General features: G+C 37.3%; 1 protein-coding gene across 3 annotated transcripts in view; it reads right to left on the bottom strand.

Annotated features, from left to right (window-relative positions):
* Positions 1–85: 85 nt before the first annotated feature.
* RANBP9 (RAN binding protein 9) overlaps positions 86–16,523 on the bottom strand; it is a 41,149-nt gene continuing 24,711 nt past the window's right edge. For 2 of the 3 annotated variants that reach the window (XM_050915719.1, XM_050915720.1), the window contains exons 5-14: positions 14,932–14,954; positions 12,726–12,910; positions 11,804–11,916; positions 10,361–10,469; positions 8,761–8,951; positions 6,806–6,953; positions 4,979–5,100; positions 2,478–2,629; positions 1,660–1,771; positions 86–1,238 (exon numbers count right to left, since the gene is read on the bottom strand). In XM_050915719.1, coding sequence (XP_050771676.1) covers positions 1,108–1,238; positions 1,660–1,771; positions 2,478–2,629; positions 4,979–5,100; positions 6,806–6,953; positions 8,761–8,951; positions 10,361–10,469; positions 11,804–11,916; positions 12,726–12,910; positions 14,932–14,954 — 1,286 coding nt within the window. In that variant the 3' untranslated portion in view covers positions 86–1,107. The remainder of the gene's footprint in view (positions 1,239–1,659; positions 1,772–2,477; positions 2,630–4,978; positions 5,101–6,805; positions 6,954–8,760; positions 8,952–10,360; positions 10,470–11,803; positions 11,917–12,725; positions 12,911–14,931; positions 14,955–16,523) is intronic. The other variant, XM_050915721.1, reaches the window with a different exon arrangement.

Raw genomic sequence — 16,523 nt, 5'->3', positions numbered from 1 at the left:
CCCATCTTCAGGGAATACTGAATAAGCTTCCATCAGTGGCTTTGCACTGCTAGCTCAACTTGCTTTGTGGCAAGAACACAGTAAGCCTTTAACTTCTGACAGCCCAGCCGCTGCAGTGCTCTGATGCAGGGAAGCAGCAGCCCCGGTTCGACCAGCAAGCCATCGTTCTGAATTCATGGGTCTATGTGAGAACCGCTGTTCTAGGATAGAACTCTAGAACCAAGAAAACGTAGCATACAAGTCCATGCTACCATGTATGTAGAAGTAAGTTTTTAATGGCTGGTTAATTATGATATCACTACATTTTATTGCAATATAGTACTATTTAAGCACTTTTAAAAATGCAAGGTGTACAAAGATTAAATTAAGACTGTAAATGACTAAATATTTGGTTTTTATATAAATAGGTCATAACCACACTGTGTTGACATGTAATACTGTTATAATACAACAGTTAAACTGGTGAGTCTACACAACAGAAGCTGTCTGTAGTTAAACAAGGAAACAAAGTTGAAAAGACCATGTTAAAACAAAAAAACTACTAAGATCAACAGGTTGGGATTGTAAGTAGCAACAAACATATTCACTCAGCTCCTGAGTAATTCAAGTTTTACAGTACACATTAAAAAATATCATTTCTTCCCATCAACACTATATATCCAAACCATCAGGTGTTTATGCATTTTGCAAATTACACTGATTGAACTATGTAACAATGGGGGTGGAGGTTGGCAAGTCATCCTGCTTGACATTTACATCACCCACATGCTAATACATCCATGTTTTCTATTCTTCCGTCCCACCACAAGGTAGCAGGATTTTTGGTTTGTTTTGGACAATCGTTCAAAGGATTGGTACTTGTCAATTTGGATGTCTGACATTATCAGTGATACTTTCAACTCTTAGTTGTCTAAGAGGTTTAAAGATGGAAATTTTCTCCTAACACTAAGTTAGAAATCATTTGCATCATGCTGTAAACTAGGAAGCAACATAAAGCGACAGACTTGTCCTTAGTACATAATTAAAATTCCAAATTCCAGTCAGCAGAGCTGGTCTACTTTCCATGTTGAATATGCCACACCACCTTTCAGATCTTCAAATGCATAGCTAGTGTAGGTAGTCTTCCACTGTGGCGAATGCACAGGATCCAATTCCTGATCGAGCCATCAATCCTAGACACTGTGACGCCTGTCCCATTGCTAGGGCAAGCGGTGGTTGCTTTGGCAGATTGTGAGTCTCTGAAAAAGAATCACAGCGGCACTTGAAATACCCGATTCATTTCATAGCAATGGACTGAAAACTTAGATTTTAAGCTTGCTTAAATCATTAATTTCAAAATTCCTCTGCTTACTTGCAAAGTTTGCTCTTACAAGACAGAGCAGGAACAACAAAGTGACATTTTCAAATTGCCTGCATAGCACCATTATTTGAACAGGCCCATTTTTGCTTTGAACGATGACGATGACATCTGTGACATTAATATGCCCACAAAACTACCCCTCTCTTATTAACAGCGTACCACAACATTGCTATACGTTGTTAATCACTCAGCCAGCCCAGTACTAAGCCCAGCAAATGATGTGTGGAGAGCAGCAGTGCTACCTGTCTGGAACGAAAGGCACTCTGTACCACGCGTGAAAACCACCAGGCCTCACTTACCTAGTATTGCACTATTAAGTACAGAGCACACAGGTTCTCTTTGTATCGGGTCAAGCTGATTTCCAACAGGGCTGCTCCAGGGATCTGAATACGCAAGTAAACTGAATGCATCCTGTGGAAAGATGATTTTTATTACATCTCACAGCTATATTCTACTAATGAAAACGAGGACTATTTTCTTCACCCATTTTGATTCAGAATCACAAAGGTGATTGTCAGTGTCCTTCATCAATACAAAAGGATAAAAAGAAACTGTAACAGGACTTGTTCCATTTTGAGCAAGCAGTGTTTTTCCCAACAGAAAGACAAAAGTTGGCAGTACTTTAATAAGTGATGGGGAAAGAGAAAACAGACTGAAAATTGCATGCAGTCAGTCTTTAGCAGGGGAATACTTTTCCAGAGCAGTCTCAAAGCAAGGTAAACTAATTAACACACAGAGTACCAAAGAGAGCACATTTTAGGCATCTGTATCAGTCCTCGTTCTTGCGGTTCATTTATCATTAGAGCTGAGAACAGCACTTCGATTCAAGAGGCCAAGCTACGTGGTCAGAAATGAGAGAGAGGGAAGTGCTAAATTCACCTCTGCTTTTAATTGTATTACAGTATGAAATCATCTTCCCTGTGAATGTGCTACACACAAGACAGGAGACAGTGCTACACCACAGCTGATTACAGTACTGCTCTCAGACAAAAAAAAAAAAAAAAAAAAATCACAGAAGTTGAAGCAGAACAGTATTGCAACGCTGCATGCTGTGGAAAGCTTCTGCTGGGCAGTGCAGTTACTCACCTTAACGCCACAATTTCAAGATTAAACATACCTTGAGCATTTTCTTATTCGCTGTGTTTTTGCCACATTCTCTTCTTAGCTGCTCGCTCATTGCTTGCAATTCTCTTCCAAAATGGATCATTCTTTCAATAGCCGCTTGGCTGCCGCCACATAGCTGACGTCTTAACTGACTTGAATCTACTTCTGCAAAAATGATATCGTCATCATCACCACTAATAGAGCTGACAATAACAATCTACGGATCTAGAGAATCTGCACTGATTTCACTCAAAAGACATCTGCCTTCTCAAAGAGCAAGCACATCGGGCCACAGACCTTGGCATTATGTACTCCTCTACCGAGCACTGTTGAGTTGCTCCTTTATAAAGATTAAGAGACTTAGGTAACTAACGGCAAAGGGTGTCTACACATGCTGTTTATTTTGCAATGGTTAATTTTAAACTAACTAGACTATAAACCAAATTTTACCCTAAAATTTTATGGGATTTTAAAATTAATAACGACAACGATAAAAGTCCACACAGTTCTACTTTGTTAATTCTTTGGCATTGCACTTCTAAAGATAGGCCAAATCCGGAACTGCTACCAGAGGGTAAAAAACCCTGAACTTCCCAAACAGCCATGATGGATGTTGCTACAACACAATCATTTAGACTGTTCGTACTCCTTGTAGAATATATTAGCTTAATAATTTGGACGTTTCAGGCTTCTTTTGTAATCAAAGCAGAACACTACAATCAATTTCTTTACCGTGTGCTACAATATTCCCCAATACTAGTGATTTTAAAAGATATTAATGCAGTTTATGAATACTAAATCAACCCTTGGCTTCTCTGAAAGTTCTGCCTTTTTAAAATTTACAACTAAAGCAACCCGTAAAAAAAAAAAAAAGGGGGGGGGCATTTTTCCATTCCTTGCCTTTTTCATCAATGAAATCAAGTTTTGAATCAGAATTTTGATGTACACTTTAATTAGAAAACCATTCTTCTTTCTGATTTTAACATTGCTATCTAGTGATGTACTTTGACCACTATTTCAAACAAGGATTTATAAGTGGCCACTTTACTTTTTTTTTTTTCCCCTTAGATGTGAGCATATCACCTCTGGAAAAAAATCTGCCTACTTAACATTACATACACAGCACTAAGGAGAATATCTAAATATTTCAAAAGGCAAAAAACCACCAAAAAAACCACCAAACTCAACCTGTGGGGAGTAAACAATGTAGGTTGAGGAGCCACATTTCTTTTTCACAAAGGTAGAGCACCCACAAGTCTTCAAGCAGTGGTGTTTGTTGCTAGCTGCAGCCCAATCTAGGACATCACTTTTCAAAGGCAGAAAACAACTACGTTGAAAAAAAAAAACCACAAACAACTCTGTGCCCTGTGGAGCTGCTTCATGTCTGTCACAGCAAGCCTCTGTGGAAAAGGCTGCAAGAGAGTAAAGAAGTGTTTTGTTTTCTCTGGCACAGAAATGAGGCCTTGTTATTATCCAGTTTCAGAGCATAATGCAGGGAAAAGTCTGGCAATCTGAATCTCCCCCCGCCAGGGCTGTAACAGAATTCTATTCGCTTTTCAACAGTTACCTAGTATTTACCAGCAAAGGTGCATGAGCAGCAGCAGCACATGCCCTCAGAACTGTGAAGCGTTCATAGATATCTGTAAGTACTACTGCATTCTGTAAGTTTACCAGCGATGTCCCAGGTTTCACATTTCCTTTAAACTACCTATTAATTGATAGCTGGTTAAAATCAGTTGTTTGAGAAGATAGTTCTGCAGCTGCAGAAATGGCTGGGTTGGATTCCTCCACTTCTTCAGACATGGCCAGCAGTAACAACCATTGTCTAAGCTCCAGCCCGCGTGCACTTAAGTGATCTGACTGCCTTTACTGGACAGGGACAGTTGGCACCGTAACTGACAGAGTAAACAGTTATCTTTTTATGGTGTGCTGGCAACCAGAGGGTATTTAAATACCCATTTGTCACTAACATCAACAGGTATGACTGAGTATAAAGCAGGTTAAGTCAAACAAAGTTATTTTTTAGACCACAACTATGTAAAAGGATTTTTTTTGGGTGGAGAACTTTTTTTTTTTTTTTAACATCTCGGTTCCCAAATATAGCTCTCTTCTTGAGTATTTAATATTAGCACTTTGCATTCTTCAATTAAGTGATTTGGAATTACTACTCTTACTCTCGAGTGCAAATGATAAGAGGACTAGGGGAAGCAGGAGAAGCAATCTGCCAACCCTAACCCAGGCATGCTACAAAACAGCATGTTTCTTCTCAAAGGCACTTCCTTAGAAGTTCAAGCTAGTTTCAATTCCCATGAGTTACCCATTTCCCCTGTTCTCACGCTGACATTGGACCACCTAAATCAGTGGTTATAAGACTTACATCTAGTAAGAGCAAAACAAACAAAAAAATTAAGATTTGAGCTAATATCCCTAATTTTCAAGTTGGGAAGCATTGCAAGTAAAAACATAACCTTGTTGCCATCACTTAATAAAAATGTAAGAAATATCACTGCAGACCCATTTCTGTGTCACATTCTTCCATTTCGTGATCATGTTTAGAACTACCATTTAGGAAGCCATTGGACGAAGTCTCAGCAACCCCATTGGAGTAGTGATCTGTTTCCATGTCTACATCATTGCTGAAAAGAGAGTAATAAATGAAAGTTTTACTCATATTTAAGTACTTACGGTTATCATCTTCACAACTTCAGCACAGTACTTTCATCTTGGTTACTGAAAAGTTGCTTTTAAATATTACCAAGTTAGACCACAGTTTTTTCCACAGGAACTGGCAATACCAGAGCACCAGGGAAATTTTAAGGCGCTCTCAACTAACGTTAGCATTCAGTAAAATAACGTTTTCAGATGCTGAAAAATTAAACATGTCTACCATTATTCAGGAGTAAGTAGTGTAACACTTTCTAAATACACACCAAAAAGTTCTTACCTTGTTTATGTATCTGTACATACATAGAGCTGGAGAAAATGCCAGCTGAGAAAATACACTATACCCACTTTTTTTTTTTTTAAAAACACAGTTAACTCAATATACAGCCTACTTTGAGAATATCATATTTAGGTAAATAATTCTTTCAAAAAAGCCCTGATCTCTCATTTACTCTCAGTGGAATGACAGGGAAAAAGAAGGAAAACCCAAAGCAAATACTGAGTAAACCAAGACACTGAAGAGACACTCAGAGGCAAATTCCAAGCATACAACCCCTCACCACACTTTGCTCGCAGCAGGTCACAGAAGCACTTTTAGAAAATGCCAGCATGGCTTTGGGGGCTGAGCGTTGCTGACAGTTACATCCTAGCCTGTTCTATTTTGTCATGGAGAATGACAACGTAAAACCTCTCTCAAGATCAAAAAGATTCAATTTAAAAGTTTAATATCTTGCTTCCAAGCAATCAAAAATACTCAGCTTCCTTTGAGGAAGGAAGCCAAAAGGCCTCTCTGACTGGGCAACACTGCAGCCAAGGAATTGTCTTCCTCCTGTGAAAAATCTCAGTTGCCTGGACACTGGCAGGCTTCTCTGGCAGAGGCAATTGCTGACGCAAACACAAATCATGAAGTTAAAAAGTAAATTGTTACTCTTACTTTTTCCCCAATCACCCCTATCCAACTAAAATACTTTTTGTTATCACCACCACATCATCACATCCTAGTTGGTAGTTTTGGGAATCCATCTTGGACAATGCAGCCAAGTACTGTTGTATTTCACATCAAATTAGGTTCTGCTGCATCTGTGCAACCCAGAGCTTAATATTTACTGGTTATGAATAACCACATTAACCCTGGTTAATAGATCTATTTTCAGTCTCTGAATTGAATGTGTTTGCACAAGTGACAGTGATTGCAGTAGGCAAACAATTCTTGTGTGCGCAATGGAAGGGAGTCCACATTTCATATGCATCTCGATTGTGTTTACTTTGCAGATACTGCCATAAATGCAGAGTATCTGGAAAACTTTTCATTACCTACATGCAATGTGCTTAAATCAATGTCAGTGGCTTAAATTAAAATCCCGAGTGCCAGAGAGCTAGTTAATCTCCACTATACAACTTCAAAACTGACCATAAATAGCTGTAAGCAAGGTAATTTATTTTTGTCCATTGCATTTCTTTAACCAAACAGGAGAAAACAGTCTATGGAGCTTGAGAAGTTAAAAACAAAACCAAAGCACACTAGAGCGATCACAAGCTGTTGGCACCTCACACTAAATGTTTTAACTGTCCTTGAAAAAAATCACATCAAATCCCACTGAAAACTCTTCTCTGCAATACAAGCATGTGGACAACACAAGCCTTAATGTAAGTCAGAAGCATCTGAAGTTTATTCACCTGGAATAGCTGTTAACCTGCTGTGATCTTGATACATTTATGTTGTTGAGCTCTGGCACATTCAAGCTGGTGGTCGTGTGTTTACTGTGACAGTAAGATTGATGCGCTTTATTTGATATTACTCCATTACTGCAACTACTTTCAAACCCTGAAAGAAAGTTTTAATAATTGTAATCATCTACAAACTTATTAGTAAGTACTGATTTATAGAAGTGAAGTAAGTATAGCTTAATTGTTCCTGGTCAGTAAACACTAGATTTGCCAATCAAATAAGCCCAAATACTTAGCCTCCGTGTTTCAGGTATTTGAACCTTTAAGGCTTCTACAGTGCAGCAGTTAAGCATTTTTTAACAAGTACTAACACATACATGAGAATTTTTCAGTTGTGCTTATATACCTGTAAAACAGAAAACTGCATCAACATAGAATCATTTTTTAGAACTGATACATTGTTTCTGAAAGATCTGAAAAATCTCTTCTAGGCCACTGTAATCATTATGAATGGAAGCAGCCATGCATCTTACTAATTCCTAATCACATAATTCTCTTGATAAATATGCAGTAAAATTCAGTGCTGAAAATACTTTACATGTTGCTACACTTAAATACAACTCCCTCCTTCCCCATATAATTATTTCAATTGTTAATATTGTGCTTTGCTAAATAAAATTACACCATGCTGTGAAATTATGATGTCTGGCTAAAATCTCTTCGGACCCTTCTAAAATATAATCAAGATTAACCACTATTTGAAGCAAACATGTAATTGCCAGTTCTATCAAGCCCAAAAGCAGGAGCTCCCTAGTATCTTCTAATATAAAAACAGGTCATAGGAAGGGCTTATGAACAAAACAGTTGCTGCCATTCAGGAAATCTCAAACCTCAATTCTAATAATACATTCATCAACTTGCTTATTAAGTGGTGCCTCTATTTTCAAAATTAGAAAATTAGAGGTACTTTCTACAGTACATCCCAATAACCACCTGAAGAACAAACAGAAAATCTGAGTGGACATCCACTCATACACATGATAGCACAGTCTTGACACAGAGGGAAGAAAAGCGACGCTGCTGCCTTTCCAAGGGTGGCAGGTATTCTGGTGGCCAGGCTACACTGGCTTCCTACTCAATCCCACCAAGAGAAAACGAGGCGGAGGTGGGGGGGAAGACCCAAATCAGCTCCAGTTTGGATTTAAGAATGAAACAGAAGTGAAAGTTGATGGCCTCTGCTACCTTAAGAGTCTTGGGTTCAAAGATGACACATTCACGTACCATTTTAACGTGCCCTTTAACCATTTTAACATAACCCCTTCTTCTCTGCAGGGGTGCTTTGGAAGGCACGGGGATCTCCCCATAGGCATGGGGCAGCTCTGAACATTCATGGCTTCTCACTGAAGCTTTACCACCACCTAGACGCTCTCAGAACTGTTTCAACTGCGCATACTGAAATTTGGCTGCCAGCAGAAAGTCTTTTACCTAACTCCGCACCTAGCTTCTGGTATTTCCTACACAAGAGCAGCTGTTCCTACTATTCCATAAACACCATAGGAAATGGATCGTATACACCACTTACTGGATTTAAACTACCTTGCCCAAACCATAAATTATCATTGAAAGGACAACAGAAATTTGTGTCAGAACCTTCCATCTCCCAGAAGCAAGCGCTTCTTAGAGATCAGTGGCAACCTACTTTGCAAACCCTTAGTAAAACCAAGAGCACGTGCAAAAAAAATTTGATTCTATTTATACACTTTCCATTTCCCCAGTGACTGAGAATCACATATTTTAATCATTAAAACTATACTTTTATACAAAGCATTCAGTATCCGCTCTTAAGTAAAACAAATTGTCAGTCTGCAAGTATTTGTAACTTCTCCTGATACTTAATTGCAAAAAAAGATCTACATGGTGTGGTATATCCAAATCTACGTGGTATATCCACCACATCAACTTACCAGGAAAGTGTGTGCCGCTCCCTTTGCCTGTTGCCAAATTGTGAATATTCATTCCATGGCTGGGACTCATGCTAGGACTACTGAATGATCGTGGGCTTACAGGGTAACTATCTTGAGATTTTGGACTGTGGCCTCCCAAACACCGCACTTCACTGTCTGTACCATTCACCATCTCTATAAACTGGCGCACCCTAAACAAAAGGCAAAAAAGTTAAGCTAATAAAACAATATATACATTTCAATTTACCAACGATAGCAATGATTTAATTTTAGTGTTTATTATACAAAAAGTCTGACTCAACAAAATGCTGGATATCAGTAACCGAATCATCAATAAGCTTTGGAGTATTCAGCCAAAAATACACAATTACAAAATTTGTGAGGGAGGAGAACAGGACTATTATCCTTCGAGGATGGACTTTGTCAATAAGTCCTCAAAGTTTAGAAAAGTAAACTATATTTTCTTAACGGTTTTGTTTTATTGGCAGGGGCAAGGTTATTTCTTGAGAAGGGTATGTCGTTACGTTGTCATGTCTGTTACTTCTCTCAAAGTAAATGAGAACATAGTTTGACTGTCTGGAACAGTAAGCATTAAACGGTAACTCTTAACATTAAACATTTGCACTAGAAAACAGGTTGAAAAGCAAGCTCATATACAAACCTTCCCTTTAGAGGCTGTTGCTCTTTGTCAATTTTATTTTAGATAAGGAAGTTTTACTATGGACTTTAAGGAAGCTCAGAACTACTGCTTTATGTTTTAGGCTTGGATAGTCTCAACAGAACAGGCAAAATTTAGAAAGACAGATTGAGAAAAAGATAACATACAGTTGACGTTATCGAGTGAAGTCTTTCATCAAAATGTTCGCATTTTGTGAATTCTGTGAGAAGTCTGCAGTACTATCACGTGAATTCCATTCAGCACTTGAGCATGACAGACTTCAAACACATTCCAAGTTACTTAACTGAACATAAAAATTGAAGTGCTTTGTTCTTACAGGAGATAACAGATTTTTTCCGCATTCAAACACTACAGTGTGATACAAAATTCTGGAGGATCAGTGCAGCTGGCAAGTAAAAATGCCAGAATGAAGGTGACTATTGTGTGCCTGGGAAGCCAAGAGAACTCTTTGGGATCATGGAATTTCCACAGTGTTAGCCAGAGGTTTCTACTAGTGTGACATGGAGTGAAACAGCTCATTTAAACTGGTCTTTAAAGTCAGTCACCCATTTGGAGGAACAGACCAACTTATGCCAACAGGACTCTTAACCTTCTTGAATATGATACTGTATCAGTTTACATTTTAAGTTTTACTCAACACCCAAACTGATTAAAATTGCTTTAAAAAATTACAAAACTTAGTTCTAGAGAACAAGTCTACAGTGAGATGTGAATTATGCTGCAAAACAGGACCTCGATGACAAAACCTAGTTAAACATGTAGCAAATAATATAGCATTAAAAAAGTGAACTATACACATTTTCTAAAAAATGCTGCTTAACTTTGTTTAAATTTCTGTGAAAGCTTTAAATGAGTAACTGTCTTGTCTCAGAAGGTACTGTGCCATCTATAAACACACATCTGTATAATTTGAAGACTCACTTTAATGCAAATAAGAGATTAGGATTTCTTTCTAGTAAACTTGGATACAACTGTTGTGTTGTTTCAATGGCTTCTCCCATTCTTCCTGCTAAAACCAATTTCTGAATTCCTGTTCACCAAAAAACAAATAAGAGATTAGGATTTTTTTCTAGTAAACTTGGATACAGCTGTTATGTTGTTTCAATGGCTTCTCCATTCATCCTGCCAAAACCAATTTCTGAATTTCTGTTCACCAAACCAACATCAGTTAAATGGACAGCTTATGGATTAATACATGTAAATTAACGATTAAAAGACACTGCAACCATCAATCAACAAGGTTTTTTCTTCTTAGAAAAAAAAAATGTAAAGAAAGATCATGCTTCCTTAAAATGTTCAATAGGAAAATTTAAGAACTGCACTCCACCTACATATATCTAAATGAGTACCCAATATTTTTATTTATTGCCAGCATACAACTATTTTGTACTCAGACTGCACATTTAAAGCTAGATTAAGATTGCAGACACTCTTCTGCGATTTATTTCTCATTTTCACACCTTTATAAATAAGCACATACCAAACTATCGTCACCCAAGAACATCCAAATTGCATCCCACTCCCACAGGTTCAATTTTGACTAAGAAAAACAAAATTTAGTCTCTCTCACCTACAACACATACTTCCAGTCAGGTTACAGTTGACTAAACCTTTCCACAACAGTCCCTGCTTTAGTTGATGCTTCTGTTGCTGTAACCTGGCACAAGTCGCAAACAGCCTCACAGCTCTATCCACCAACAGAGAAATTGATCCAAATGAAAAACAGCCCAACGAATGGGTTATTTTTCAACCAGAGCAGTTTCCCCATGTGGTATGTCATGCAGTCACACAATGCTTGCGTTCATACAGCAGGGATTTAAATGAACGGGGAAGGCACTGTTTAATCAGGCTGCCAAACAGCACTGCCACAGCAAGTTAGAACTGAACTGCTGTTAGTTCTCCTTGTCCTCTTCCCCCTCACATCTGTAAGCAGGAAAACTCAAATTTGATTTGACTTATAAAGCGTTCTCTAAACTCTACCGCTTTTCACAGTTAAGATAAAAGTCTAAATGTTTGTCAAGACTAAGTTTTATATTCTTGTTTGTGACTGACCATTAGCTCTCACAAACACTTGTTTAGAGACATTACACACATTTGTTTAAGACAGATCACAATTTTCCGTTCAAGAGAAAGACAACAGGTAATTTACCACATTCCGCTACATCAAACAAGTTCCAAAGCATTAGTGCGGAAGTTCATCTTAACCAGCTGTTCATACGTGTGTAACTTTACATGACAGCAAAAAAACGTACTATGGAGTAGTGCTGAAACGAAGTCATTGTAGAAATGATGCTTAAGAGATAGTTTTATGTAATATTTGTTTAAGGGAGGAAAAAAAGGATGTAACGTGCTTTCCAGCCTTACTTTGTCTATTTTTAATGGAAGCTAATTCTTCTAGCACAGTCTGGTCTGTTGATCTGGCGAATGCCTCTGCTGTTGCGCAGTATCCATGGTGAACTAAGTAAGATGATACCATTCTAAAAATAAACAAAAACAAAACCCAGAAACACGCATTAAATACAGGTAAGAAACCAAGAACTTACTGAATGTAAAAAACCTTTTCTGAAAAAAAGTGACTGAATTAAACAATTCTACTTGAAATTCAGAAATTTCTGTGCAAGTCAGACAAAAGTAATTCAGTTAAGAGCCAGTATCTTCTTCAAAACACTGTACAGAAAAACAATTTAAAAAAAATCAATGTATCATTTTATTATGATGAATTTTAATAAAAATGATTCATCATCCAAAGGTAGGCTCAATTAAAATATTACCTGCTAATTTTCTTTTTTTTGCTCATTACATACACTGAAGTGAAATTTCTGCACACTGATTTTTTGTTTTCACTGAAGAAATAAAAAACGCAAAGCCACAACCACCATTTTTCCAAGTGAAACACTAATGAGCCACAACTTAACCTGGCATGCCAAAGGCTGAGAACATGAAGGGAAATTTCCGGAGCCCAAAGTATTAAAACTGCCCATTAAAACCATGACAATTTTTCTAAACTCCCCAATCCACATTAGATAGGTCAAATCGGAATGGAAGGCTTACACTCATCGTTATAAACTCTTTAATTACTAATGATGTAGACAACTCTTCCCCAAACATGTATTCATGCTCAATTTTATACATGTTTATCAAACCTGCTAAGTTAACAAAACCATTTGTTTTTAATACTATCTGTAATTTTTTGCACAAGACAATAGGCACAATGTTTTAAAGATCTCTGATATCATGCAATTACTAATTTTTTTTTTTTTTAAATGAACAATATTCAAAGTCTTACTTCTGAATCATTGTTTGCCACTCTCCTTCCCGATCTCCTATCGGAAATCTGTCAATCTGTGCTTGAATTTTGGTTCTCCATTCTCGCATATAGTCTTCAATATCAAATACAAATGGGTGTTGTCCAAAATTAGCATCCACCACCTCTCCTGGTGTTTGAAGCCCTACTGTAGGGTACAAGTTTGGCTGCAAGAAATTTTTTAATTAGTTTTTTCCTCTTATTCTAAATTCCCCACTTTTTTTCATCTTTCTAATAATATCCCCACTGCTACTAGTACTGTGAAGAAGCAAATACCTCTGGATCATCTGTCCAGCAGTTAAAGCAACTTCTACCAATCCAATGGTAGCAATACAATGACTCATTAATTTTATTCCCAGTGGTCATAATTTTTTTATTTTGAAATAAGAAAGCCTTACTGATCATTCTCTTTCTAGTCAGAAAATGCACTTTTTAAACTGTGCTAAAGTTTACATCTTTTGGTTTCAATTTTACGAAATATTAAATACCAATTTTTTAATGATTTTTAAAGATCAGGATTAAAGTTTCTTTTAAAAAGAGAACAAAAATTAAACTTACAAAGTGGGCCATTTTCCTTTTGGGGTGAAATACTTAAAACATCGCTGAATTTTAGTGGTAAGAACTGACAGGATAGAGAACTCATTAGCCTCAAAGTCCAAGTGTAGCGCCTAAAAAGAACTGTAACAGTGCATTGAAGTTCTCGTGAATTCCTGGACTTGTATCTAGAAAAAGACTTTAAAGCATTTATTGTTGTCTCAGTTTTATTTTCTGCTTAGAGATTAGGTCTCCATGCAAATTTGAAATATGCCAAATATGAGAAAAGTAAAATCTGCCTGTCAGGATTAAAGTAACTTTCTTAAATGCAACTAGCATCTCAGCAATGGCAATGCAATCAGTTGGGGCTTTGGGTGGGTGGGGTTTTGTTGCTGTTTTTTTAATTTATAAATATACCTACATCATATTTACACTGCAATCAATGGTGGTACGGTAAAATGGTATGCTGATCTACAGAACTATATGCTAAATAAATTAAAGCTATCAGTAAGAAGTTACCAACATGCAGGTCAGTAGGAACACTGAAGCCCAGTGAACCCAGTGAAATCAAAGAAAAATACTCTGGTTGTTAAAACCATGCCCAAGCCAATCTTGCCCCCATTTCTACACACCCCCCCTTTTTGTTTTTTACATAAACCTTGCTCATAGTGTTACCCCGTCTAGACTAATCAACAAAGCACAAATCTCAAATCTTGTAACAAGATGAAAACAATCGATTCTAATGCAGAGGGGTCCAGCTTCAAACTTCAGATTACAGTGTCAGTTTTCCTGCGCTGGTACCGTGTGCTAGCAAGGAGCCCTGCTGGCATCCCACAGATCCAGGACAGTGGCAGTGGTTTCCTACACGAAGCACCCAACCCTGTGGCGGGGCTGAGAGGAGCCCTGGGTTATTGACTTCATTTTTTCCTTAATATCTGTCTTTGCCTCCTAAGGCCACAGCAAACAGAGTAGCTGGCCAGATGGAAGTGCATCACACACTGCACCCTAACCAGATTAAATCAGAAATTAAGTCGATGAGAAAAAAAACAAAGTACAGTATCATGCCTGTACCAGTAGCATAGGGCACACATTTATAATGATTTTAAGAACAGTACAATTTAATTGACTGAAAAGCTAGAAGACTTCAGATATGTGCAGCTTTCTTTAAAAACAAAAATTACTTTGATATGTTTGATCTTATGGAGTGAACAGTATAGAGAAAGATTTTGAAAATTAGGCATCAAGCATAAGTTACAGTGACCATGTCTTAAGTACTCAGCCTTTCTGCATATGACACACAGCTGTACACACATGCACAGCGCTGGTGTTTAATATAGCTTTGACTTTGTATGTCAAGCCTGCATGTGTCCAAGTATGTAATAACTACTTGTATATATTATTTTCTGCTAAACTTCCATTAGAACTGCCTGTTAAAAACCTGAAAATGAAAACCCCTGTGAGAATCGGTAAAAACAAACAACTTTTTGCTTCAATTAACAAATCACCACTGAAATGATGAGGAGAAATATCTGATATCAAATTGGTTAAGAAGATTATCATTGTATTTCCAAGAAGCGTAAGGTAAATGCAAGTTACATCTGAAACATCTGTTTATAATACAAAGGAAATCTGTTTGAAAATGCACTTATCTTACCGGTAAATCTGTGAAAGCGATGCCTGTAATGAAGAGAAAATTAAGATTAATTTCCATATGTTTGGATTCTAGCCTAATTTTCTTAAGTGTATCATTATGTTCAGAAAACTCACCCAAACCATCTCAGAAATAAGTAGTTAAATATGGTGACATCCATGATGCCTAGGCACAACCTATGTGCTCGAGTAATAAAGGGCAATATTTGGCAAAAAGTAATTGTCATTCAAAAGTACTCAATTTGCCCTCAATTTTTCAAAATAGGGCATAAGATTTAGCAAACATCATACAGATATGCAGATTAGAAAGTATGAAAATTCTGGCTACAGATTAAAATTAAGAAGTCTCAATGCTGCGACATCAAGATTTAACGGTGTCTCTTCTTGTTTGCTATTACTTTTCTTCATAAGTACACATTATCTGTACATGAGCAGCACACACCTATAATACTCCAAACCAGTTTGGTAAATGTTTCACTCTCATCCACGCCAGTGCGTTCTGGTTTTCAAACAGAATAGCTTAATACCTTGTTATATAATTACAAGCATCCATCTACCCATAAGACCAAGGCAGTGATTTTGCTGTCTCAGGATTAGAGAAAAATCTGACCTCTATACACTTCAGGAACTTCATGCAATTCCGGGGGGGAAGCTTTCAGTTAAAAAATAAGTATCAGGAAATCTCCTTCTGATAGCCAAATGATAACAGTATTTCATAATTTCCTTTATTGTTGCAAGTATTTCCTCAAATTTATTTTTTTTACAAGTGCATAATGATTCAAATCCACTTATCCCTTCAAACTCTTATTTATTTTGTATCACTGCCTTTTCAAATTTAAGATTAGGACAAAAGGTTAAAAAGCTTTGTTTTAAATTCCACCCCTGCTTTCCATCTCCATTCTTCACCAAGATTTCAAATCTCAAGAGCATCTGGATTCCTTATTCACATCTTTGATACAAAAGGATGACAGATAAAGTGAATCTGTTTCCTACCATCACATCTCATAGCTATCATTTTATTTATTACCTGTTCACACCCTAACCTTTTCTAAGCTATTATCACTTTCTCTGTTTGGCACATTTTGACATCCAACTCACCCTTTTCCGAAGTAACCATGGCAGTAGGCAAGATAGATAAATGATGACTAAGTGACATGTAGGTATTGGGGGCTTGGGGGGGTTTGGTTTTTGGGTTTTTTTTTTTTTTCAACTCAGGATTTCACACTTGCATAAATAATTGCTTAGCCCTTTTTGTAGCATCAAATCCTAGGCTGAGCCAGCGATTTCCAATACTCTAGACTGCATCTGTGGCCCAGAGAAGAAACATAAAATGTCCTCCAAGTCACGATTGTATAGGAATTCTGGACAACTAGCAGCAACAACTCAGCAAGACAGCCAAAATTTCTAGTTTCTTCTTCCCCTAAACACAGAATCAATTTACCTCTGTCAGAAATTCAAGCTAGCAAAGCCCATGACAGCAGAACAGCTGTCAGGTTTCCTTCTGAAATCCATAAAGTGTTTGTCAGACTCTGTCTATGACAGATGACATTTTACTAGCCTCTCCTCACCTATGCCATTCTGTTCTCCTCTTTAAAC

This window comes from Gymnogyps californianus, chromosome 2, assembly GCF_018139145.2.
Source record: "Gymnogyps californianus isolate 813 chromosome 2, ASM1813914v2, whole genome shotgun sequence".
NCBI classification, from domain to species: domain Eukaryota; kingdom Metazoa; phylum Chordata; class Aves; order Accipitriformes; family Cathartidae; genus Gymnogyps; species Gymnogyps californianus.
This window is presented reverse-complemented; position numbering and strand designations above follow the sequence as displayed.